The 27,428-nt window shown below is 48.2% G+C and overlaps 1 protein-coding gene and 1 long non-coding RNA gene across 3 annotated transcripts in view; one reads left to right on the top strand and one right to left on the bottom strand.

Moving 5' to 3' along the window:
- Window positions 1-6,500, top strand: part of EPHX2 (epoxide hydrolase 2) — a 140,519-nt gene extending 134,019 nt beyond the window's left edge. For both annotated transcript variants that reach the window (XM_043510023.1, XM_038396749.2), the window contains exon 19: window positions 5,332-6,500. In XM_043510023.1, the coding sequence (XP_043365958.1) occupies window positions 5,332-5,416 (85 nt within the window). In that variant the 3' untranslated portion in view covers window positions 5,417-6,500. The remainder of the gene's footprint in view (window positions 1-5,331) is intronic.
- Window positions 6,501-10,274: 3,774 nt separating this feature from the next.
- LOC122459611 lies at window positions 10,275-14,761 on the bottom strand. Its single transcript, XR_006280416.1, has 3 exons — window positions 14,752-14,761; window positions 10,978-10,990; window positions 10,275-10,427 (listed from the first exon to the last, which is right to left on the bottom strand). It is a non-coding gene; the product is annotated as an uncharacterized LOC122459611 (long non-coding RNA).
- Window positions 14,762-27,428: the final 12,667 nt, after the last annotated feature.

Genomic DNA, 27,428 nt, shown 5'->3' with positions numbered 1-27,428 from the left:
CGTTCAGTCCACAAGCATTTGTTCTGAGGAGTGTTGACTCTTTGCTGAGCTAGCAGCTCTCGCCAATTTTACTAGAAAGATTTTTTTTTAAATGCGATTAGAAACATGATTTAAAGGTCAAGGTTCCATGCTGACGTTTCTCTAACTGTATTAAATGCAACCTCTATTTACCACTCAGTCACTGGCCCCGCCAACCATCCTGGAGCCAACATGCATGGACTACTTACAACAGATGTCAAAAAGCACTTGTATGAGAGAGCTACTATGTGATTGGCTAACATAGAAGACAAGTGATCCTCTGAGCCAATCAACAAGCGGCCTTTTGATCATGGTCCAGTGAGTAATTCTGAGATACCAGCATCCGTCAGACAAAGTGGTGACGTTATCTAGCACTGACAGGTTTCAGAGTAGCCGCCGTGTTAGTCTGTATCAGCAAAAAGAACCGGAGGACTCCACAAAAGCTTATGCTCAAATAAATGTTAGTCTCTAAGGTGCCACAAGTCCTCCTGTTCTTTTTATTATCTAGCACTGACGCTCTCTAAAACTGGAGTCAGCAGAAGCGATGTCTGTCAACATCAGTGTCTATCACTGGAAATAAATATTTGAGGTTCACTCCATCTGGAGGCGATGCCCTGTCACTTTCCCAGTGACACTGTCTCTTGGGTGGTTCTTTTACTGACTGTTGTCAAGATGTGCCCAGGACGTGGAAGATCATTCATGTCCTGGGGGGGAGGGGGAAAGGGCTGCTTGCTGAATTGTGGCTGTAGCAGATGATTAAATACCTTCTTGCTCTCTCTCTTAATCCTGCTACTGAACTTGGCACCTTTCACTTAAAGACTTCCTTGTGCTTTACAACACTAGCTCGTCAACCCTCACTTGCACCGTCTTTGCCATCCTCTGTTGATCACGCTGTTTGGCAGCACTGCTATACCAGGCAGCACTGTAGAGTGGGAAATGAAGAATCCCATATCCAAGGAGAATTTCAGGGAGGCAGAAGGGAATCACCCACACTGGAATTTGTTGCTTTCCTCCGATGTTGGCCACTGCTGGACAAGATGGGCTGATTTGGTCTGTCTCAGATGTTTCCACAGCACCTCTCACCATGGTATCCGGGCACCAACCCATTAATGCAAATGTTCTGCTTCTCTTTGCATGAATCCTGGGTGTCTCCAAAAGGAGGTGTTCAAAACCTAGGAGGTAAAGGAGCCTTCAACAACCAGTTCACTGCTCTATTTTTGACAACCACAGGGGCTGTGACTATCTTACGGGCCTCATAGTTCAATCCTTGAAGAAAAATCACAGCCCAAGCTTTCCCCCACATACCGGCTGAGGTCACTGTGCCCTATTGCCAGGTATCACTAGAGCCGAGCAGACTGAGCCCCCCACCCTTGTGTCTGTCACATGCATGTGTCTGCTTCCCACCACTGGATAAAATATCAAGTATCTGCATGGATGGGAACAAAATGAGGGACTGGTTCGTACCAAGAAGGAGACAGTAGGCACTGACAAGTGAGTCTTCCCCTTTGAAGACGTCTAGCAGGGTTGTGTGGCTGATCCATTGGCCTGAAATGGATTTGCTGGAGGATTGATGCAGACCCCCTCCTATGCACATTCCTACTTGGATGAGTGGAAACAAAGGTCAGTGAGTTAATGCTGACCTGTTTCTCTACTGGGAAAAAGCCAGATGATGATTTCATATCACAGGATGAGGAAATACTTTCCAGGCCAACAGTAACTCAGGAGGATGTTAACCAGCAGCCCCTAATATTAGACATTTTAAATTAGCAGCTCCAGATAACTTGTGTCTAAGAGTTTTAGAAGAGCTGACCAAGGGGCTCTCTGGTGTCACAACTGGGATATGGGTGGTCTGACCTAGCGGGTAGAACCAGGAGTCAGGGCTAGTGGTTGGAGCAGAAGTAGGGCCTGATAGTTTGAACAGGAATCAGGGGTCAAGCCAAGGGGTCAGAGCTGGCGTCGGAAACCAAGAGTCAAGTTGAAGACTGGAACCAGAGTCCGGGATCAGGAGTCTAGCTGAAGATCGTAGCTGGCAGCTGGGATCAGGAATCAAACCAAGGGTTAGAGCCGGGACCAATACAGGGAATAAGAAAGAGCTATGTTGTAGCAGAAGACTGGGTACTACCAAGTTGCACAGACAACTTCCTGGAACTCCTTCCATGCTTAAATAGTGCACCTGGGCCAATCAGAAGTCAGTGGGAGGTGCTACCAATCAGGTCCTCTGTGGGTGGCACTTCCTGTGGTCCTTAGTCTCCCAGGCTTTATAATGCTCTGATTGCGGCTCTGCCACGTGGTAGCATAGATGCTTCAGTTGCTCAGAGCCCTGCAGATCTGGGTTCTAACCTGTGAGTCCCTCCAGTTGATTTTTTTTTTAATAAGTTGTCATAACTCCCCCGGTCTTTAAAAAGAGTAAACGGGATGACCCAAGTAGTCTTAGACCTGTCAGCCTGGCATCGATCCTGGGCAAAACAATGGAGTGACTGATACAGGACTCTAATAATAAGGGCAGAGCTCTTCTTGACCTGCTGCTCACAAACCGGGAAGAATTAGTAGGGGAAGCAAAAGTGGATGGGAACCTGGGAGGCAGTGACCATGAGATGGTCGAGTTCAGGATCCTGACACAAGGAAGAAAGGAGAGCAGCAGAATATAGACCCTGGACTTCAGAAAAGCAGACTTTGACTCCCTCAGGGAACTGATGGGCAGGATCCCCTGGGAGAATAACATGACACGGAAAGGAGTTCAGGAGAGCTGGCTGTATTTTAAAGAATCCTTATTGAGGTTGCAGGGACAAACCATCCTGATGTGTAGAAAGAAAATATGGCAGGCGACCAGCTTGGCTTCACAGTGAAATCCTTGCTGATCTTAAACACAAAAAAAGAAGCTTACAAGAAGTGGAAGATTGGACAAATGACCAGGGAGGGGTATAAAAATATTGCTCAGGCATGCAGGAGTGAAATCAGGAAGGCCAAATCACACCTGGAGTTGCAAGAGATGTTAAGAGTAACAAGAAGGGTTTCTTCAGATATGTTAGCAACAAGAAGAAAGTCAAGGAAAGTGTGGGCCCATAACTGAATGAGGGAGGCAACCTTGTGACAGAGGATATAGAAAAAGCTAATGTACTCAATGCCTTTTTTTGCCTCTGTCTTCATGAACAAGGTCAGCTCCCAGACTACTGCACTGGGCAGCGCAGCATGGGGAGGAGGTGACCAGCCCTCTGTCGGGAAAGAAGTGGTTCAGGACTATTTAGAAAAGCTGGACGAGCACAAGTCCATGGGGCCAGATGCGCTGCATCCGAGAGTGCTAAAGGAGTTGTTAAATGTGATTGCAGAGCCATTGGCCATTATCTTTGAAAACTCATGGCAATTGGAGGAGGTCCCGAATGAATGGAAAAAGGCTAATGTAGTGCCCATATTTAACAAAGGGAAGAAGGAGGATTCGGGGAACCTACAGGCCAGTCAGCCTCAGCTCAGTCCCTGGAAAAATCATGGAGCAGGTCCTCAAGGAATCAATTCTGAAGCACTTAGAGGAGAGGAAAGTGATCAGGAACAGTCAGCATGGATTCACCCAGGGCAAGTTATGCCTGACTAATCTAATTGCCTTCTATGACGAGATAACTGGCTCTGTGAATGAGGGGAAAGCAGTGGACCTGTTGTTTTGACTTTAGGAAAGCTTTTGACACGGTCTCCCACAGTATTCTTGCCAGCAAGGTAAAGAAGCATGGGCTGGATGAATGGACTATAAGGTGGATAGAAAGCTGGCTAGATCATCAGGCTCAACGGGTAGTGATCAATGGCTCCTTGTCTAGTTGGCAGCCGGTATAAAGTGAAATGCCCCAAGGGCTGGTTTTGTTCAATATCTTCATTAATGATCTGGAGGATGGTGTGGATTGCACCCTCAGCAAATTTGCAGATGACACTAAACTGGGAGGAGAGGTAGAAATGCTGGAGGGTAGGGATAGGATACAGAGGGACCTAGACAAATTAGAGGGTTGGGCCAAAAGAAATCTGATGAGGTTCAATAAGGATAAGTGCAGGGTCCTGCACTTAGGATGGAAGAATCCCATGCACCGCTACAGACTAGGGACCGAATGGCTCGGCAGCAGTTCTGCAGAAAAACCTAGGGATTACAGTGGACGAGAAGCTGGATATGAGTCAACAGTGTGCCGTTGTTGCCAAGAAGGCCAATGGCATTTTGGGATGTATAAGTAGGGGCATTGCCAGCAGATCAAGGGACGTGATCGTTCCTCTCTATTTGACATTGGTGAGGCCTCATCTGGAGTACTGTGTCCAGTTTTGGGCCCCACACTACAAGAAAGATGTGGAAAAATTGGAAAGAATCCAACGGAAGGCAACAAAAATGATTAGGGGGCTGGAACACATGACTTATGAGGAGAGGCTGAGGGAACTGGGATTGTTTAGTCTGCGGAAGAGAAGAATGAGGGGCGGATTTGATAGCTGCTTTCAATTACCTAAAAGGGGATTCCAAAGAGGATGGATCTAGACTGTTCTCAGTGGTAGCAGATGACAGAACAAGAGTAATGGTCTCAAGTTGCAGTGGGGGAGGTTTAGGTTGGATATTAGGAAAAACTTTTTCACTAGGAGGGTGGTGAAGCACTGGAATGGGTTACCTAGGGAGGTGGTAGAATCTCCTTCCTTAAAAGTTTTGAAGGTCCGGCTTGACAAAGCCCTGGCTGGGATGATTTAGTTGGGGATTGGTCCTGCTTTGAGCAGGGGGTTGGACTAGATACCTCCTGAGGTCCTTTCCAACCCTCATCTTCTATGATTCTGTGATAACAAAGAATTAAAGGAGGGTAATAATTAATGCCAGTAAACATGGATTTATAGAAAATAGGTTTGGTCCAACTCATTTTTTGACTAGATTACAAGTTTGGCTGATAAAACAGGAGTGTTGATGTAATAGAATTTGGTAGGGCATTGAACTTGGTACAATGCTTTGATTGAAAAATTAGAACAATAAAATAATTAACTTTCTATTTAGTCAAAAAGGCATTTTTGGGTCAAATTTTCAGCCTCTTCTAATTGGCAGCCTGCATTTTCCCCATGTTAATGCCATCTCGTTACTGCCAGTTGTTAATAAAAAGTATCATTTTCTTCTAAACTTTTCATGGGAAATAAAATTTCCCCACAGCAAAGCAGGACAGCTGTGAGATCTGTTCGGCTATGGAGCAGTCTCCCTAGGAAATGGATGGAAGCCTAATTCCTTGGGACATGAAAGCTAGGCTGGAGAAAGCACAGTAAGGAGCAGTCCTAGCTTCATGGAGTGTTTTTCTGTTTTTTGGTTTTTTTTTTTTACAGGGCAGCTGATCTGAATAAGATCCTCATCAAGTGGCTAGAGGATGTTCACGACAATTCTTTGCTGCAGAAGATTTCAAAACTCTGAATTTGCCCTTGGAAGATTTCAACCTCCAACTTCCTGCTTCATTTGAGTATCTTGCTGCTTGTGCATCGGTGTGGGCCCTGCCAGTTTTGTACTGGGTACAGCTGCACTCTCTAAGCTAGGTTTTGCCTCTGGGTTTTGGTTTTCAATCTAGCCAGTGGAAAAGGTGGGGAAGCCTGGGCTCAGCTAGCCACATCAAGCCGGATAACTGCCTTTCTTTGCACTTGTGTCTGAATTCAAGCATCTCAGCAAGGGATTCTAGCATCAGGCTCTGATTTGAGGCAGTTCTCCTGCATGCGTTGTGACGTAAGACACTGACGTTTCCTAGCAAATGAGGAGACCACATCGAAGTCTGAAAGCTGCAGGGAGCAGTAAACTGAGTGTCGTTATATACTTAGCAAATAATATAAACTGCAGAAAAATAGAGGGGCTGGGGGGGGGGGGGCAGGGGAGGAAATTCCCTGGCTAGGAAGTGACTGAACATTTCAAGCTAGAAAATAGAGTTTAGAGGGGACGGGTGACTTCCCAAGTGCCTCCTGCATCTACAGCTAATTCAGTTATTAATGATACTGAACCACTCATCTGAAACCCTGTAAATATTTTGTAGGGTTAAGCTTCCACCTCTGGCATTCAAACTCACTGCTCTGGTTTTGGTTTCGCTCGGTCCCCGAACCAAAAAGGCCTGTTTTCTAGTTCAGACATGTCCAATACCTTTGTGATAAGAGATGAGTGGAGGAGTTTTTGTCCCATGAAATCTCCTGAAAGCAGCTAGCGCCCCTTGATCTCCACTGTTCAGATGGAGACCAGTGATGTCAGTTCTGACCTGGCCGCATGCCCAAACCTTGGATCCTGGCCAGCTGCTAGTCAAGCCCTAAGCGCTGCCTTGCTTGGGCACCAGTGTTTATTTTCCTTGTGATTGAGGCTTTTGTTGTCAATTTAAGCTGTAACATTTGAGGGTTTCATACGGGGTTTGCTGGATACTAATTGCTCTTTTATGCTGCTTTGAAAACTCACTTCCGCTTTTACTATTTCAAGCGTCTTCTGTAAACCAGCAACTGAAATAAATTGCAGAATTGATTTCATGGCATCCAGTGTTCTTCCAAGTGTGGCCCGGTTATGTTCATGCTGGTGGAGATTCTTTGCAGGGCATGTTTGCAGTAAGTGTCACCCCTCAGGGCTTTTGGAAGACACTCAGTGGGGTTAACAGTGGAACCCGATTCATAACCCCATAGATCCTGAGGTATCCTTTTTAGAAGGGACCATTGCTGCAAGCCAGAAGTGGGATGGGGGGTTCTCTTGAGGTGAGTAAGTGTTGTGCTCTGAAAATGAGGGATTAATAACACACAGCTTTCAACTAGAATCTAGATCTCCGCTCTCCTTCCCGTAACATATGAACGGCCATACTGAGTCAGACCAAAGGTCCATCGAGCCCAGTATCCGATCTTCTGACAGTGGCCAATGCCAGGTGCTTCAGAGGGAATGGACAGAACAGGGGATCATCAAGTGATCCATTCCCTGTCATCCACTCCCAGCTTCTGGCAAACAAAGGCGAGGGACACCATTCCTGCCTCTCCTGGCTAATAGCTATTGATGAACCTATCCTTCATGAACTTACCTAGTTCCTTTCTGAACCCTGTTATAGTCTTGGCCTTCCCAACATCCTCTGGCAAGGAGTTCCACAGGCTGACTGTGCGTTGTGTGAAGGAATTCGTCCTTTTGTTTCTTTCCGCCGCCAGCCTATCCCATAAACAACCCTGCACCTCTGGTCGTCTGCTCCACACTCACAGCTGTGTCATTGCACCTGAGTCCTGATTTGTAGCCCCCTGCTATTCCTGCAGGTGTGTGCACCACACAGTCACGTAGGGTGTGTCTACCCTGCAGCTGTGAGCAAGCCATCCAGCCTGGCAGACAGACTTGCACTAGCATGTTAAAAGTAGCAGTGTGGACAGTGCAGCTCCAGCAGAGACTCAGGTTAGCCACTCGAGCTCAGCCCAACCGGGCTGGGTGGGGTGGGCTTGGACTGGGGGCGGGGGCTAACCCAAACATCTGTCAGAACCGCTACATTGGGGTGGGAAAACCACGGCCTGCGAACTGTTTTAAACCGGCCCGCAAGCCTCACCACGTGGCTCGGTAGCACTCTGGCTGGGGTGCTGGGTTGGGGGCTGCACCATGCTTGAGGTAAGTGCTGCTTTGAGCCTGCACCCCGGAGCCTCTCCCGATGCCCCAACCCCCTGCCCCAGCCCTGATCCCCCTCCTGCCCTCTGAACCCCTCGATCTCAGCCTGGAGCACCCTCCTGCACCCCAAACCCCACACCCCCACCCCAATTTCGTGAGCATTCATGGCCCACCATACAATGTCTATTCCCTGATGTGGCCCTCAGGCCAAAAAGTTTACCCACTCCTGCGCTACATCCATTCTGCCATTTTTTAGCATGCTAGCTCGAGCAAAGTAATGCAAGTCTGTCTAGCTGCTCTAGCAGGCACATGGCTAACTGCAGTGTAGACATACCCAGAGACCTCCATTTTCAGTAGGATACAAGAGTAAAAAAAAATTCACTGTCCACCTCTGCAGTAGCTCTGTCAGCATTGCTGATTACTAACTCTGTCCCCTCTTGACTGGGTATATTCCACCAGGTAGAGACATTTCTCTCTCTTCTGCCCAGGTTTCCAATTGCTCTCGGTGTCCTCTGTTATGTGAATGCCTTTGCCAGTATTAGCTGTGCTCTGTTTTGCAGTGTCTGTTGGCGTCATTATTGTGCTTTTTATTTCCACTTACAGCTCTTTAGCAAAGGCAAAACCAGCGATCCTTTAGCCTGCATTCTGCTAGATTGGTGCAATGGGATATTAGGTAGGCGAGAGGACGGTTTCTTCATGGAAAGCTGGAGATGGGTGACCCATTATGTAAAGAATCAAAGGCACAGAGCCATGGGGCTGCGTTTGCTGATGGCCTCTCATCAAGGGGAAGTAATTTTTTCCATTCCATGCTGCCAACTCCTAAAGGGTCCGTGGAGTTTGATCTTAGTTCTTTCTCTCTTCCCTTCCCCCTCCCTTTTCTCTTCCAACCCACTTGCTGTTGAATGCCACATGCTCAATAACTGACTGCAAAACTGTTCCACACACGCTTTCTACTCTCTCCATCACCGGAGTATTTAGGCACGTTCCAGCAATGCTTTAAACATTGTGATTGACAGCCAGCTGGCCGTGGTCTCTCTGATCCAGCTAGAGACCTCATTAGTAATAGTCTGGGGGTGAAAACTGTCAGATTGGGTCATTTCAGGATGATTTTAGATGTCAAGGCTCAAATCCTCAAAGATATTTAGGCTCTTAACTTACATTGATGTCATTGGAAGTTCGGAACCTAAATACGCTGGAGGCGATAGGCCCCAAGTGCCTGCCCAAAGAAAATCGGAGAAGATACAGCAGGGTCAAACGGGGTCGAGACAGAGAGCGGCTCCTTTCTGATGTTCCTGTGCCACGACAAAGCCCTGCAGTGTGCCTTCCCAAATGGAGACTGCCGACACCATGAATGTGCCACATTATAGGGTACTAGTAAGCAAAGGGCACCTGGGATTTGAATAAGGGGATTTTCCCTGCTCAGCCGACGCTTCTGGGCTGCCCCAAATGGCAATAGCCTGCTCCGCTGTCATTCAAACTAGCTGTTGGAACTGGTTGTTTGGAAGACGGGGGAATTGCTCCCCGCTGCCGTGTTACTGGTGAGGTAGATGGGTAGCACCCTGCATGCCCATCCGAGAGGCCAGCGCTGCTCTCCCCTAGGAGAGAATAACATTGGAGGTGAGCTCCCTTTTCTTGGCTTCTGCTGTGGCTGCCACTCAGTGCTAACTGCAGTTCTGTGGTGGTTTACAATGGGCTCACCCAGCCACAACGACTGGATAAAAAGCCACCAACCCATTTCAGAGAAGCCACTGGATGTTACTGAGTTTCAGGCATTGGATTTGGTTCAGACGTATGAAAGCCAAGAGCTTTATACTGCACCTTTTGAACTACAAGGACAAGAGACGGGTGTGGTGTCACTGCCCCAAGGAGAAATCGTGCACCTCTCTCCCAACTTCCCAGGATCTCCCAGCCCAAGTTCCGTAGCCTTGAGTTGAATCCTCAAAGGAGCAGGTGCTGGGGACGAATCTTTCCTGGACACTTGACAGCAACTACCGTACTCCAGCATCTGAACTCTTAAAGACAGAAAAGGAGTCAGAGCTAGAATGATGAACCCTGCTCATACATCCCCCCTGAGTCATTTATCCCTAATGCAGATGTCAATAGCTACCTATGTAGATACTTGCCTGATGGATTAGCCTGGCCCAGTTACCAGGGAAAGAGCTGTCAGGGCTTCATTTGTAAGGCAAGTCCAATGCAAGCTGCAGTCTGTGCTGGAGAAATGCAGCATCCAAGGCTGGTGATTAATAAGCATTTGACTTCCCCTCAAAGCAGCCATGGGGTTCATGTCAGGGACACAGCTGGGCTCGAGTTTCCACAGCAAGGATGTGAGGAGCAAGGAAGCCTTTCCATTCACATGCAACAGTGTTCCTCTGCACGATGCTGATCCTCCCTCTCTCCTGGAGGAGCCACAGCCAGAGACAGTTGTAATACAGAGCTGATTGCTGCCAGCTGACTGCCCGCTTGGGAGGAAGATCAATAAATGAAGCTTAGGAAAATGGCAAGAGTCCATCCAGGAGGAAGATCCTTCCCATCCTTGTGTGGGGTGGAGAGTAAGAAATGTTTGGCAAGGAGTTCCCGGTCTGATTTAGCCACAACCCACACCTCCCTCGCCTAATACCACAGTTGAGGAAGAAGGCCATACTGGTTAAAACACTGACTTGTTTAGAAGGGAAGTGAAGGCTATAAACAATTTTAAAATTATATATAGCACATGGAAGAAAGGGGAAGTTGATAAAAAATGAATATCAATCAGAAGCTAGGAACTGTAGAAAATTGATAAGGGAAGCAAAGGGACATAAGGAAAAATCTATGGCCTGCAGAGTTAAGGACGATAAGGATTCTTTTTGTTAATATCCTTAAACTTCTAACAATGCTATTGGTCGATTACTAGAGGGAAATGATAGAATTTTCAATAATACCAAAAAAGATATATTCATATCATATGATGATGATACCACTCTTCCTATTCCACTATTATCTCAGATGGAGGTTAAACCACAACTACTGAAGTTAGAAATTTTATATCAGCAGGTCCAGATAATTTGCATTCAAGAGTTTTAAAAGAACTGGTTCAGGAACTCATTGAAAAACAGGTTTTGGGGAGTCCATAAAGTAATCTATTTAATGCTCCCTTAATCTGTTTTTCCTAAGGTATGGGACATCCAGGGTTGTTAAGGAAATACTTGAAGGATACAGATAAGGCCTTCCAATACGTGATTGACAGAGGCAATATTCTTTTCCAAAGCAAGAAACCTTTTATTGATATGAATAATAATCCCTAATACAGTAATAATCTAAAAACATAAATCGGACACAAATCCCTTAATGACGTGTTAAAAGCACAAATCCTTAAATGCAAGTTAAAGAGCATTCAAACTGCAACATCATACAGTTGAAATGATTCTAAAAGTTATATTTTAAACATGTAAATTGCAATTAAAAGTCCCACACATCTTGAGCATACACATACTAACACTACGCTACATTATACTATACTATGTTCCACCCATAATTATAAGTGACAAGCTTACTCTATGCCTTGAGTGGTTGTCAGCAGGCTCGTATAAGAAGAGCTGCAGGGCGTGAGGTTAGTTCCTTGCTGGAGCTGGAGGAGTGTGGCTGGTGTGCCTGGCTGGCTGAGGGAGCTACAGGACCCTGGACAGGGCAGTGCTGGCAGAGACCAGAGGGGTGGGAGAATGCAAAGGAGCTCCAGGCTGGCCACTGGGACTGAACCAGGACAAGGCCTCCAGGCACGGGTGAAGAATGTGCTGGGGCCATGGGAAAGTGGCCCAGGGAATTGTAGCAGTGACATAGTTTATTTAAAGGGATATGGCACAGCTGCTCGCTGTAGGGTCCTGGAGTAGAGGGTTCCCTCCCACCCCCCGCCACTGGGAAAGTAGCCTGGACTTTGATACAGCCAAGAAGGGGAACTGAACTCTTTTAGTGGCCCCAGCTCTTCAGGCTCCAGAGCAGTGAAGAGTTTCCGGGGAGGGAGCTGTTGGTGAGATGAGTCACTTTGCTGTTCCTATCTTTGGTAACGAACAGATAAGGAAAAGCTTGCGCCCAGAGTTCAGCCGGAGGGTTGCTCTCCCGAGGAGAGGGGCTCCCAGGAGAGCTCCTAGGAAAGGAACTCGGAGGGATCTCCCGGATAGCTGCAGGAGGCCTGTCTGGGAGAAGAGTTGCAGTTAGTAAGAAAGTCTTGGCTCCAGGGACGGGAATCAAGGTTGAGTGTGTCAGTGGGTAAAGGCTCTAGGTGTCAGACTGGTACACTCGGATGGAGTTTGTATCCTGGATAAGCAGTCTGGGTGAACGTCTTGCTTGTCTGTCTTTTTCATTAGTCTCAGAAGGGGGATGCTGTTTGATACCTAAAGGCACCTGGACACAAGGGGGCAGGGGAAGGTGTCCTGCATCTTTTACACTATTCAAATCCCCTGCTCCATGGGACGTGCACCTTAAGGCAATTAGCTACCAAACCTACTATGGCACTGACATGTCTGAGAAATATCGGCAACTGGAGAAATCTGAAAAGACTGGAGAAAAATGAATCTAGTACCAGCCTTCTAATAAGTAAATAAGAGCAATCCTTGCAGTTGCAGGTCTATAAATCTACCTCCTCCCCTTGTTACCCCTGGTTTTCCCCCTTCTGTTACCCCTGGTTTTCAGAACCCACAGCAGCGGTAACTTAAACTCTTTCACTCCAGGCGGTGTCCAGAATAAATCAATTGGAACACAGCACTTCCGGCTGATGACAGATTGATGAAAGTAAGTGTGCTCTTATCTAAAACTACTAATTTATTAGATTTAAGCAGACATAAGCAATAGGTTTAGAACATCCCAAATAATTACCTAGACTCTGAGATGGTATTGAGTAATTAGCAGCAGGTCAGCGATGGCCTGTCGCTTCCCCGCTGGGGCGTATGATGTCAGAAAAGTCTCTCCAGCTAGCTTCAGAAACCTGTCCAAAGTACACTCTATTATGTAGTCTTTTTATAACTAACTTTTACAAATCACACAGCTCATAGTGACCCCTACTGGGTCATCACTTCTCCTGACTTCAACAAACATTCCTAACAATCTCCTAAAAAGCTTCTTTGGTAAAGGCGCCCAAAAGTCAATGTTCCAGTCCACTTATTTTCTTTCAGTCTCAAATTGTTGCCTCTTTTCTCCCCTTCTCCCATTAGCAGAGACTGCCAGCCTGCAGCTAGTATTTGACTTTGCCTCCAGAAGCCCTGCTTGTTCAAATAAACCCTTAATGAAGTGGTGTTCTGTTTTATTAATTCATGGTGCCTGAATGCACACAGTATGGTTGCAATTAGCTTGATACAATTCTGGGGCAACACCCCCCCTAAAAGATGTAATTAATATGAAGAGGAAAAATTGCTGAATGTCTATGGGATAATAGAAACCCAGAAGCAATAAACTGCACAGGATTTATAAAGAATAAATCCTACTAGACAAACCTGATTGCTTTTTTAATAGGATTACAAAATAAGTGGCTAGAAAGGCATGCAGATGCTGTAATGAATTTGGAATTTATTAGAGCAGTTGATACTGCATCTCATGAAATCTTCGTTGAAAAAGTACTTCAAATTGGCTTGGGAAGGGATGTGGTCACGCCCTTCTTCTTCACTCAGCGCACAGTCCACTGTGGAACTCCTTGCCTGAGGAGGTTGTGACGGCTAGGACTATAATAGGGTTTAAAAGAGAACTGGCTAAATTCATGGAGGTTAAGTCCATTAATGGCTATTAGCCTGGGTGGATAAGGAATGGTGGCCCTAGCCTCCGTTTGTCAGAGAGTGGAGATGTATGGCAGGAGAGAGATCACAGGTAATGACCTGTTAAGGTAACTCTCTGGGGTACCTGGCATTGGCCACTGGGAGTAGACTGGATACTGGGCTGGATGAACCTTTGGTCTGATCCAGTATGGCCATTCTTATGATGTTATGACTGAAAGCCGCCCGCACAAGCATAAAGATAAACAGCAACGGGTTGAGTTGCGGGGTGGGGTCTAGTGAATTGCTAGAGGGATCGGTGTTAGCCAGGGTCATATTTAACATTAATGACCTGGAAAGGGGTTAATGAAATTCACAGCTGATACTGCTGTAAACTAGGAGGGGTTGCAGATAACCCAGAAGACAAGGGGCTAGTGAAGTGGACTTGGAGAGCTCAGAAACATGGGCAGCAAAGAAATGAAATGAGATCCAGTTTGGAGGGAAATGATCTAAAACAGAAATACCCAAAGGGAGCATGGAAACTGGAAGGCAGGAATGGTACAGGCAACTGTACTGTACCATGGACAACAAGCAGACATGCAGTGTGATGTGGAAGCCAATAAGGCCAATGAGATTTGGGACTGCGTATGCAAAGCAAGTGGTGGGAGGTCATGAAAGGTATCTCTCTCGCTGGCTCCAGGGCAGACACACCTTGCATATTGCCATCATCATGCAGGTGTGGAATGAAACTGACAGATTGGAGGGAGTTCAGAGGAGAGCAACAAAAATGATCCAGGGACTGAATTCCACAGTAGGAGTTAAAGGGTTAAATAGTGCATAGCTTGGCGATGAGATGACTGAGATTGGACACGAGTCTGCGAGTATCTGGAGGGAGAAGAACTATGTAGTGTGACACCCGTGGATATTTTAGAGCCACGTTAGCTGCTGCAGAGTTAAGGTCCCCCAGCGCACCAGGCGGGCATGCGGCCCCCAGTGCCGGACCACGGGGTGGTGCATGGCCCCCCAGAGCACTGAGCAGGGGCGCAGCCACCCCCCCCCAGTCCCAGAGCACCACAGGGCCTGCGGCCCCCAGCCCTGGAGCACCAGGCAGTGCATGGACATCCCCCCACCTAGCCATGGAGTGGCGTGCAGCATGTGGACCCCTCTCCCCCCAGCCCTGAATTCCTGGGCGGTGCAGTCTCAGGGCCGGGGCCCCCCAGTACTGGGCAGCCCCAGCTATACCAAGTTCCACCTGCCCCTGCCCCAGCCCCAGCGGGTTTCCCTTCCTGGCAGAGGGGCAGCCTGCCTGGACTGGGGCCAACTAGCAGCAGGAGGGGGGCCTCCTGACGGAGCATAGGCAGGGCCACACAGGGCTGTTTGGGGAGGCACAGCCTTCCCCTGCCTATTAGACGTGCCACCCCGCATTACTTCCTTTTGAAGGTAACTTTTCACAGGAGCAAAAACAACTCAAAATCATTTTCATAACCTCAGTGAAGAACAAGAATTTGGATGATTCTGTAACTTCCAACAGCCCTCTTGCTTCAATGGACAGGTCGCCAGATCCATGCCCAGAGTCTGACAGGATGCTGTGAATCTCTTCCAAATTACTGGGGATTATTTCCAAAGTTTTCAGGTGGCCAGTCCATCTTGTTTCTATGAATCTTTGCAGGTTCTGGCCTGAGTACAGAACACTTGATTCATGCCTGTGAGGAAAAAACCCTATTTACTATTTGAGAACGTATCTGCCATTGCTGAGTTCTTCTCACGCATGAGTAACCGTTGGCTGTCCCTGGTGATTCAAGCAGTGCGTGTAAGCTATTTGCTTGTTTAATTTTGTGTTGTAAAATCACGTGTATGCCACACCTCCTTTGCACGCAAGTTTGGCCCATCAGAACATCAAGTATTTTGAGGCTCAAGACCCAGTTCATGAAGGTCTTAGAAAATTTATTGTGTAATATCTTCAGCAGTGAGCCATGCACACCGGCCTGCCTTCCTCGGAGCAGGAGTCACTCCCGCGCCAGAGCCCGCTGGGAAATCCTCACTGCGAAGCAGGCACGTTCTTGGCCCGCTTTGGGCAGGTCACAGAGCCTAGACTACACTAGGAGACTAGGTTGGCTTAACTACGAGGAAAACATTCACCTCCCGAGTGACATTGTTAAGCTGACTGAAGTCCCCGTGTAGCCAGCACTAGGTCGACAGAGTTATTCTGACACTCTGGGTACGACCGCGCAGGGAGGTGGGTGACCCATGCTGACAGGAGAACCCCTCCTGGCAGTGTAGTTAGTGTCGACGAGCCCTTAGCCTTTCTGTTCGTGTTTCCCATCTGTACAGTGGGGATCATCGCGTTGCCTGGGCTCGTCAGGCTGGTGGGAAGTACTGTGAGATCCACTGCTGAAAAGTGCTAGGTAAGAGGAGGGGTGGGTGGGTGTGTGTATATAATATATATATATATACACACACACACACACACACAAAAAACTTCATGATTATCTGTATCCCAGGAGCAGCCTGCTGGCTGAGCAAGGAAGGCTAGTCTAGCAGATATGGTGATAACCTAAGACACTAGAGATCTGGGTTCATTTCTGGCTCTGCTACAGCCTCCCTGGGTGCCCGTAGATGGATCAATGTGTCTCTCCATGCCTCAGGTTTCAGAGTAGCAGCCGTGTTAGTCTGTATTCACAAAAAGAAAAGGAGTACGTGTGGCACCTTAGAGACTAACAAATTTATTAGAGCACAAGCTTTCGTGAGCTACAGCTCACTTCATCGGATGCATCCGATGAAGTGAGCTGTAGCTCACGAAAGCTTACGCTCTAATAAATTTGTTAGTCTCTAAGGTGCCACAAGTACTCCTTTTCTCTCCATGCCTCAGTTTCCTCGCTGTAAAATGGGGGTAATGATCCTTCCCATCTCCCACCCTGTCTCTCTCATCTACGTGGAGTGTCAGCTCTTTGAGGCATGGGCTGGCTCTCAGTTTTCGGATGTGATGCCTCGTACAATGGGTAGGTTTGCCAGGTGTCCGATTTTCGACTGGAACACCTGGTGGAAAAGGGACCTGGCGGCTCGAGTCAGCACTGCTGACCAGGCTGTTAAAAGTCTAGGCGGCAGCACAGCAGGGCTAAGGCAGGCTCCCTGCCTGCCCTGACTCTGCACAACTCCTGGAAGCAGCTAGCATGTCCCACTCTGGCTCCTACACATAGGGGCAGCCAGGGGGCTCCATACACTGCCCCCGCCTCAAGCACCGACTCCACCGCTCCCATTGGCTGGGAACCATGGCCAATGGGAACTGCAGGGGCGGCGCCTGCAGGCAGGGCAGTGCACAGAGCTGCCTCTCTGTGTCGGAGACAGACAAGGGACATGCCTTTGCTTCTGGAAGCTGCTTGAGGTAAGCACCACCCGGAGCCTGCACCCCTGACCCTCTCCCATCCCCTGCCCCAGCCCTGATCCCCCTCCAAGCCCCTCAATCCCATCCTGGAGCACCCTCCTGCACCCCAAACCCCTCATCCCCAGCTGCACCCCAGAGTCTGCATCCCCAAATGGAACCCTCACATCCCCCTGCACCCCAATCCCTTAGAATCATAGAATATCATAGAATATCAGGGTTGGAAGGGACCTCGGACCTTGACCCAGCCTGGAGCCCCCTCCCACACTCCAAACCTCTCAGCCCTAGCCCCACCCCAAAGTCTGCACCCCCAGCTGTAGCCCTCACACACCCCTGCACCCCAACCCCCTGGCCCAGCCCAGAGCCCCCTCCTACACCCCAAATCCCTCATCCCCAGTCCCACACCAGAGCCTGCACCGCCAGCTGGAAACCTCACCTCCCTACACCCCTGCCCCAGCCTGTAGCCCCCTCCCACACCCTGAACCCGTCATTTCTGGCCCCACCCTGGAACCCACAGCCTCAGCCCAGAGCCTGTACCCCCTCCCACACCGCATCCCCCTGAGCCAGCCTGGGGAAAATGAGCAAGTGAGTGAGGGTGGGGAGAGCGAGTGACAGAGGGAGGGGGGATGGAGTGAGCGGGGGTGGGGCCTCAGAGGAGGGGCAGGGCAGGGGCGGGGCAAGGGTGTTTGGTTTTGTGTGAGTAGAAAGTTGGCAACCCTAACAGCGGGGCCAGCTCCCAGCCCACAGGTGTGAACGTAGCACAAATCAGCAGGACGCTCCTGAGGAAGGCTGAGCAGAGACTGGGGAAGGGCTGCAGTGCTGGGGTACGGGGTCTGTGTCAATGGTTGCTGCCTTCTGAGCCCCAGAGGTTACAGGGATGGACCCCTGGGCCAGGCCAGTGAGGAGAATTGCACTGACTTGCCATTTCCCTGCCCTGGAAAAGGTTCTGCTCCCCGGCCTGCCAGTGGGACACCTCCCTGTGCAGTGTCATTCCCCCCCGCCCCCCCCAGAGGCTGGTCCACCTGGAGGATAACAGCCTACTACCAGGTTTCAGAGTAGCAGCCGTGTTAGTCTGTATTTGCAAAAAGAAAAAGGAATCAAAAAGAAAAGGAGTACTTGTGGCACCTTAGAGACTAACAAATTTATTAGAGCATAAGCTTTCGTGAGCTACAGCTCACTTCATCCGATGAAGTGAGCTGTAGCTCACGAAAGCTTATGCTCTAATAAATTTGTTAGTCTCTAAGGTGCTACAAGTACTCCTTTTCTTTTTGCGAATACAGACTAACACGGCTGCTACTCTGAAACCAGAAAAAGGAATGCGTCCGATGAAGTGAGCTGTAGCTCACGAAAGCTTATGCTCAAATAACTTTGTTGGTCTCCAAGGTGCCACAAGTCCTCCTTTTTCTTTCTTTGAGCCTACTACCAGCTAATGGAGTTACTCCTTGGCTCAGGTGGTAGAAGTCTGTGCTAAGGATCTGAAGGTAGCAGGCTCAAGTTCTGCTAAGAGCCCCTGGTAGCGTTGGTTACAGCAACTGGGGGCCAGGTACCAGGGTGCCCTCAGCCAGCCCCTGGAGGAGTCCCCTGCCCCATGCCCTATTCTGAGCGTGCTGTCTGCCTGTTCATAGAATCATAGAATATCAGGGTTGGAAGGGACCCCAGAAGGTCATCTAGTCCAACCCCCTGCTCAAAGCAGGACCAAGTCCCAGTTAAATCATCCTAGCCAGGGCTTTGTCAAGCCTGACCTTAAAAACCTCTAAGGAAGGAGATTCTACCACCTCCCTAGGTAACGCATTCCAGTGTTTCACCACCCTCTTAGTGAAAAAGTTTTTCCTAATATCCAATCTAAACCTCCCCCATTGCAACTTGAGACCATTACTCCTCGTTCTGTCATCTGCTACCATTGAGAACAGTCTAGAGCCATCCTCTTTGAAACCCCCTTTCAGGTAGTTGAAAGCAGCTATCAAATCCCCCCTCATTCTTCTCTTCTGCAGACTAAACAATCCCAGCTCCCTCAGCCTCTCCTCATAAGTCATGTGCTCTAGACCCCTAATCATTTTTGTTGCCCTTCGCTGTACTCTTTCCAATTTATCCACATCCTTCTTGTAGTGTGGGGCCCAAAACTGGACACAGTACTCCAGATGAGGCCTCACCAGTGTCGAATAGAGGGGAACGATCACGTCCCTCGATCTGCTCGCTATGCCCCTACTTATACATCCCAAAATGCCATTGGCCTTCTTGGCAACAAGGGCACACTGCTGACTCATATCCAGCTTCTCGTCCACTGTCACCCCTAGGTCCTTTTCCGCAGAACTGCTGCCGAGCCATTCGGTCCCTAGTCTGTAGCGGTGCATTGGATTCTTCCATCCTAAGTGCAGGGTCCTGCACTTATCCTTATTGAACCTCATTAGATTTCTTTTGGCCCAATCTTCCAATTTGTCTAGGTCCTTCTGTATCCTATCCCTCCCCTCCAGCGTATCTACCACTCCTCCCAGTTTAGTATCATCCGCAAATTTGCTGAGAGTGCAATCCACACCATCCTCCAGATCATTTATGAAGATATTGAACAAAACGGGCCCCAGGACCGACCCCTGGGGCACTCCACTTGACACCGGCTGCCAACTAGACATGGAGCCATTGATCACTACCCGTTGAGCCCGACAATCTAGCCAGCTTTCTACCCACCTTATAGTGCATTCATCCAGCCCATACTTCCTTAACTTGCTGACAAGAATGCTGTGGGAGACCGTGTCAAAAGCTTTGCTAAAGTCAAGAAACAATACATCCACTGCTTTCCCTTCATCCACAGAACCAGTAATCTCATCATAAAAGGCGATTAGATTAGTCAGGCATGACCTTCCCTTGGTGAATCCATGCTGACTGTTCCTGATCACTTTCCTCTCCTCTAAGTGCTTCAGGATTGATTCTTTGAGGACCTGCTCCATGATTTTTCCAGGGACTGAGGTGAGGCTGACCGGCCTGTAGTTCCCAGGATCCTCCTTCTTCCCTTTTTTAAAGATGGGCACTACATTAGCCTTTTTCCAGTCATCCGGGACTTCCCCCGTTCGCCACGAGTTTTCAAAGATAATGGCCAAGGGCTCTGCAATCACAGCCGCCAATTCCCTCAGCACTCTCGGATGCAATTCGTCCGGCCCCATGGACTTGTGCACGTCCAGCTTTTCTAAATAGTCCCTAACCACCTCTATCTCTACAGAGGGCTGGCCATCTCTTCCCCATTTTGTGATGCCCAGCACAGCAGTCTGGGAGCTGACCTTGTTAGTGAAAACAGAGGCAAAAAAAGCATTGAGTACATTAGCTTTTTCCACATCCTCTGTCACTAGCTTGCCTCCCTCATTCAGTAAGGGGCCCACACTTTCCTTGGCTTTCTTCTTGTTGCCAACATACCTGAAGAAACCCTTCTTGTTACTCTTGACATCTCTTGCTAGCTGCAGCTCCAGGTGCGATTTGGCCCTCCTGATATCTTTCCTACATGCCCGAGCAATATTTTTATACTCTTCCCTGGTCATATGTCCAACCTTCCACTTCTTGTAAGCTTCTTTTTTATGTTTAAGATCCGCTAGGATTTCACCATTAAGCCAAGCTGGTCGCCTGCCATATTTACTATTCTTTCGACTCATCGGGATGGTTTGTCCCTGTAACCTCAACAGGGATTCCTTGAAATACAGCCAGCTCTCCTGGACTCCCTTCCCTTTCATGTTAGTCCCCCAGGGGATCCTGGCCATCTGTTCCCTGAGGGAGTCAAAGTCTGCTTTCCTGAAGTCCAGGGTCCGTATCCTGCTGCTTACCTTTCTTCCCTGCGTCAGGATCCTGAACTCAACCAACTCATGGTCACTGCCTCCGAGATTCCCATCCACTTTTGCTTCCCCCACTAATTCTACCCGGTTTGTGAGCAGCAGGTCAAGAAAAGCGCTCCCCCTAGTTGGCTCCCCTAGCACTTGCACCAGGAAATTGTCCCCTACGCTTTCCAAAAACTTCCTGGATTGTCTATGCACCGCTGTATTGCTCTCCCAGCAGATATCAGGAAAATTAAAGTCACCCATGAGAATCAGGGCATGCGATCTAGTAGCTTCCGTGAGTTGCCGGAAGAAAGCCTCATCCACCTCATCCCCCTGGTCCGGTGGTCTATAGCAGACTCCCGCCATGACATCACTCTTGTTGCACACACTTCTAAACTTAATCCAGAGACACTCAGGTTTTTCCACAGTTTCGTACCGGAGCTCTGAGCAGTCATACTGCTCCCTTACATACAGTGCTACTCCCCCACCTTTTCTGCCCTGTCTGTCCTTCCTGAACAGTTTATAACCATCCATGACTGTACTCCAGTCATGTGAGTTATCCCACCAAGTCTCTGTTATTCCAATCACGTCATAATTCCTTGACATCACCAGGACCTCCAGTTCTCCCTGCTTGTTTCCAAGGCTTTGTGCATTTGTATATAAGCACTTGAGATAACCTGTTGATCGCCCCTCATTCCCAGTATGAGGCAGGAGCCCTCCCCTCTCAGACATTCCTGCCTGTGCTTCCTCCCGGTATCCCGCTTTCCCACTTACCTCAGGGCTTTGGTCTCCTTCCCCCGGTGAACCTAGTTTAAAGCCCTCCTCACTAGGTTAGCCAGCCTGCTGGCAAAGATGTTCTTCCCTCTCTTCGTAAGATGGAGCCCGTCTCTGCCCAGCACTCCTCCTTCATGGAACACCATCCCATGGTCAAAGAATCCAAAGCCTTCTCTCCGACACCACCTGCGTAGCCATTCGTTGACCTCCACGATTCGACGGTCCCTACCCAGGCCTTTTCCTTCCACGGGGAGGATGGACGAGAACACCACTTGCGCCTCCAACTCCTTTATCCTTCTTCCCAGAGCCACGTAGTCCGCAGTGATCCGCTCAAGGTCATTCTTGGCAGTATCATTGGTGCCCATGTGGAGAAGCAGGAAGGGGTAGCGATCCGAGGGCTTGATGAGTCTCAGCAGTCTCTCCGTCACATCACGAATCTTAGCCCCTGGCAAGCAGCAGACTTCTCGGTTTTCCCGGTCAGGGCGGCAGATAGATGACTCAGTCCCCCGGAGGAGAGAGTCCCCGACCACCACCACCCGCCTTCTCCTCTTGGGAGTGGTGGTCGTGGAACCCCCAACCTCAGGACATCGCATCTCATGCCTCCCAACCAGCGGAGTCTCCTTCTGCTTTCTCCCCCCAGACATATCATCTGGTCCACTCTCCGCATTGGTACCTGTGGAGAGAACATGAAAGCGGTTAGTTACCCGTGTCTGTGTTACTGGAACCCGGACATTCCGCTTACCTCTTCTGGAGGTCACATGTTGCCAAGCTTCTTCACTGGCCTCTTGGCTCCTCTGTGCAACCTGCTCTACATCTTTAGAGCTTTGTGCCCCTAGAAGGCTATCCTGAGTTTGGTCCAGAAAATCCTCAGTCTCTCGTATACAACGCAGGGTCGTTACCTGTTGCTCCAGACCTTCAATCTTCTCTTCCAATATGGAGACCAGCTTGCACTTTGTACAGACAAAGTCGCTTCTGTCCTGTGGAAGAAAGACAAACATGGCACATCCAGTGCAGGTCACAGCAGCTGAACCCCCCCCTTCCATATCACCTACCTACTATGAGCTTCCTCAGAGACGTTGGCAAGATGTAAGCCTCACTGGGCTCACTCCAGGCGAACTCCCAGGCAAACTCCTGCTGTGAGCTGCTCTGCTGTCCCCGCTGCTCAGCTGGTTCGCGAGGCTCTGGCTATTTTTAAACAGCCAGGCTTCCCTGACGCAAACACACAGACACCCTAATGCCCGCCCCCTGCAGGCTAGCAGCCAATCAGACACTCACTCAGGCTCTCTCCCTGCCCTCCCAGCAAACACACGCTCGGATACTTCCTCAGCAAGCAAACACACACACTCGGATACTTACCAGTCCCAGGCAAACTCCAGCTGTGAGCTGCTCTGCTGTCCCCGCTGCTCCGCTGGTTCGCTGCCGTTCACTGTTGCTGCAGTGGGGACTCATACTGGGATCCTCGCAGCCTGTAGGTAGCGGCTCTGCCAGGTGAGCTTCCCGTGTGAGCTGGCAGGAGCCAGAACGGCTCTGTTCAGGGCCAGGAGAAGTCGCTTTGTGCCAATCGCACAGAGACCCTATAGCCGAAAGCAGCCGGCGTTGGCGTGTGCTGAGCTCTAGGTGGTAGAAGGCCGGGGATGTGCTCAGGCATGGAGCAGGCAGGACCACAGGCCAGCGTTTGGGAAGCGGGTATTTCAGCCACCCTAGGAAAGGCAGGGTGGTGAGCAAAAGAGCAGGCTTATTATTCACTCCGAGGGGAAACAGACCGGGCGAAACTGGACGAGGCAGAAATAAATCACTACAACTTGGAGTTACGGGCTAGTTAGCACAGCATGAGCATAGGCTGCAATGTGGCCGAAAACACCACAACAGATCCTCCACCCTCCTTGTCGGCCTGCACCGTGCTGCGTGCCAGGACTACTGGGGCCTTACGAAATGACACCCCTCATCCTCCTAGCCAAGATCTTCTGCTGGCCCATTTTCTGAGGGCCCCGCTTGGCTCTCTTTAAAGGGGTCTAATTTTTGGAGGGTGGGGGGGTGACAATCAGGGTCTCAAGTCAGGCGCCTAATGTCTCCAGTCACCTCTGACTGCTCCTAAATAGCCCCGTGGCCTGAACTAAAAGAAATTCATCATGCGGCCTCTTCTTGAAAGAGGAAACAAATAGGAATTCTGGGTGCTCAGCAGCAGGCAGATAATCCGCCAGCCCTGTATATCCCCCAAGGGCCCTTCTTTGTGGGAAGGAGAACATCCAACTGGAGCAGAGGGAAACAATCCCATAGTTGGGACCCTCCTTCCAGAGGATGGGATGATTTAGTTGGGGTTGGTCCTGCTTTGAGCAGGGGGTTGGACTAGATGACCTCCTGAGGGCCCTTCAAACCCTGATATTCTATGATTCTGTGATGTCGTGGTGGCCTCTCGCACTGAGGATACCTCTCCAGGGGAGGGAACTCCAGTTATTGGGAAGAGATACATAATAGTTATGGGGATTTGATCATTAGAAACATAGATAGCTGGGTTTGTGATGACTGGGAGAACCGCATGGTGACTTGCCTGCCTGGTGCAAAGGTTGTGGATCTCTCAAGGCATCTAGATAGACTTCTGTGCAGTGCTGGGGAGGAGCTGGTGGTCGTGGTACATGTAGGTACCAGTGACATAGGGAAAGATAGGAGAGAGAGGTCCTGGAGGCCAAATTTAGGTTGCTAAGTAAGAGAATGAAGTCCAGGACCTCCATGGTAGCATTCTCTGAGATGCTTCCAGTTCCACGCGCAGGGTCAGTTAGATAGGCAGAACTGCAGAATCTCAATGCGTGGATGAGACGATGATGTAGGGAGGAGGGGTTTAGATTTATTAGGAACTAGGGAAGCTTTTGGGAAAGGGGGAGCCTTTACAGGAAAGATAGGCTCCACCTAAACCAAAATGGAACCAGATTGCTGGCACTTAAAATTAAAAAGGTCAGAGAGCAGTTTTTAAACTAAGGGCTGGGGGAAAGCTGACAGGTACAGAAGAGCACATGGTTCGGACAGAGACATCTCTTAGGGGAGGATCTACTAAAGGAGGAGAGGATGGAAGATGATAAAATAGAGGTAGGATCTGATGAGAAACAATCACATGATGTAATTGAATGGGACTTTTTTTTCATTTAATAGCAGTCAGCTAAAAAGTGACAAGTTTTTAGTTTATATACCAATGCTAGAAGTCTAAATAATAAGATTGGTGAACGAGAGTGCCTCATATTAAATGAGGATATTAATATAATAGGCATCACAGAAACTTTGTGGAATGAGGATAATCAATGGGACAGAGTAATACCAGGGTACAAAATATATTGGAAGGACAGAACAGGTCGTGCTGGTGGGGGAGTGGCACTATATGTGAAAGAGCGTAGAATGAAGTAAAAATCTGAAATGAACCAAACTGTACCATAGAATCTCTATGGCTAGTAATTCCATGCTCTAATCATAAGAATATAGCAGGGACATATTACTGACCAGGATAGTGATAGTGACTGAAATGCTCTGAGATATTAGAGAGGCTACTAAAATAAACTCAATAATAATGGGGGATTTCAACTATCCCCATGTTGACTGGGTACATGTCACCTCAGGACAGAATGCAGAGAAAAAGTTTGACACCTTCAATGGCTGCTTCTTGGAGCAGCTAGTCCTGGAACCCACCAGAGGAGAGGCTATTCTTGATTTAGTACTAAGTGGAGAACAGGATCTGGTCCAAGAGGTATATATAGCTGAATCGCTTGGTAAGAATGACCATAATATATTTAAATTTAACATCCCTATGGTGGGGAAGACACCACAGCAGCCCAACATTGTAGCATTTAGTTTCAGAAAGGGGAACTACACAAATGAGGAGGTTAGTTAAACCGAAATTCAAAAGGTACAGCGCCAAAAGTAAAATCCTTGCAAGCTGCATAGAAACTCTTTAAAGACACCATAATAGAAGCTCAACTTAAACGTATACCCCAAATTAAAAAACATAGTAAGAGAACCAAAAAATGCCACCTTGGCTAAACAACAAAGTAAAAAGCACACTGAGAGGCAAAAAGGCATCCTTTAAAAAGTGGAAGTTAAATCCTAGTGAGGAAAGTAGAGAGGAGCATAAACTCTGGCAAGTGAAGCATAAAAATATAATTAGGAAGTCCAAAAAAGAATTTGAAGAACAGCTAGCCAAAGACTTGGAAAGTAATAGCAAAAATAAATAAATAAATTAAATAAAAATTTAGGTGACACCATTCTTTTTAGGTGACAAATCTGAGGAAGTGTCCCAGAGTCAGGTATCATTAGAGGAGGTTTTGGAACAAATTGATAAACTGAACAGTAATAGGTTTCAGAGTAGCAGCCGTGTTAGTCTGTATTCGCAAAAAGAAAAGGAGTACTTGTGGCACCTTAGAGACTAACAAATTTATTAGAGCATAAGTTTTCGTGAGCTACAGCTCACCTCATCGGATGCATTTGGTGGAAAAAACAGAGGGGAGACCACTGTTCCTCAGATATTCTTGTTAACTGCTGGAAATAGCCTACCTTGCTTTTCACCATGAAAGTTTTCCTCCCCCCCCCCCCCGCTGCTGGTGATGGCTTATCTTAAGTAATCACTCTCCTTACAGTGTGTATGATAAACCCATTGTTTCATGTTCTCTGTGTGTGTATATCAATCTCCCCTCTGTTTTTTCCACCAAATGCATCCGATGAAGTGAGCTGTAGCTCACGAAAGCTTATGCTCTAATAAATTTGTTAGTCTCTAAGATGCCACAAGTACTCCTTTGCTTTTTGCGAATACAGCCTAACACGGCTGCTACTCTGAAACCTATCATTTAAATCAACTTCTGTACCAGATGACTGGAGGATAGCTAATGTGATGTCAATTTTTAAAAAGGATTCCAGCGGTGATCCTGACAATTACAAGCCAGTAAGCCTGACATCAGTACCGGGCAAACTGGTTGAAACTACAGTAAAGAACACAATTGTCAGACACATAGATGAACATAATTTGGTGGAGAAAAGTCAGCATGGTTTTTGTAAAGGAAAATCATGCTTCAGCAATCCACTAGAATTCTTTGAGGGGGTCAACAAGCATGTGCACAAAGAGAATCCAGTGAATATAGTGGACTTAGATTTTCAGAAAGCCTTTGACAATGTCCCTCACTAAAGGCTCTTAAGCTAAGTTAAGCTGTCATGGGATAAGAGGGGAGGTCCTCTCATGGATTCATAACTGGTCAGTTTTCACAATGGAGAGAGGTAAATAGTGGTGCCTCCCAGGGATCTGTACTGGGAACAGTCCTGTTCAACATATTCATAAATGATCTGGAAAAAGGGGTAAACAGTGAGGTGGCAAAATTTGCAGATGATACAAAACTACTCAAGCTAGTTCAGTCCAAAGCAGACTGCAAAGGGATCTCACAAAACTGGGTGACTGGGCAAGAAAATGGCAGATGAAATTCAAGGTTGATAAAGAAAGTAATGCACATTGGAAAGCATAATCTCAACTATACAGCTAAAATGATGGGGGCTAAATTAGCTGTTAACACTCAACAAGAGATCTTGGAGGCATTGTGGATAGTTCTCTGAAAACATCCACTCAATGTGCAGCAGCAGTCAAAAAAGGAAACAGAAAGTTGGGAATCATTAAGAAGGGGATAGCTAATAAGACAGAATATATCATATTGCCCCTCTATAAATCCATGGTACACCCAGATCTTGAATACTGTGTGCAGATGTGATCAGCTCATCTCAAAAAAGATATATTGGAATTGGAGAAGGTTCAGAAAAGGGCAACACAAAAGATTAGGGGGATGGAACGGCTTCCACATGAAGAGAGATAAGACGGAGACTTTTCAGCTTGGGAAAGAGACGACTAAGGGGGGATATGACAGAGGTCTATAAAATCATGACTGGTGTGGAGAAAGTAAAGAAGGAAGTGTTATTTACTCCTTCTCATACCACAAGAACTCAGGGTCACCACATGAAATAGGCAGCAGGTTGAAAACAAAAGGAAGTATTTTTTTCACACAACACTCCTTGCCAGAGGATGTTGTGAAGGCCAAGACCATAACAAGGTTCAAAAAAGAACTAGAGCAGTTCATGGAGGATAGGTCCATCAATGGCTACTAGCCAGGATGGACAGGCATGGTGTCCCTAGCCTCTGTTTTCCAGAAGCTGGGAATGGGCGACAG

This window comes from Dermochelys coriacea, chromosome 3 (assembly GCF_009764565.3).
Source record: "Dermochelys coriacea isolate rDerCor1 chromosome 3, rDerCor1.pri.v4, whole genome shotgun sequence".
NCBI lineage: Eukaryota > Metazoa > Chordata > Testudines > Dermochelyidae > Dermochelys > Dermochelys coriacea.
The sequence above is the reverse complement of the archived record's forward strand: the minus strand, read 5'-3'. Positions and strand labels throughout refer to the sequence as shown.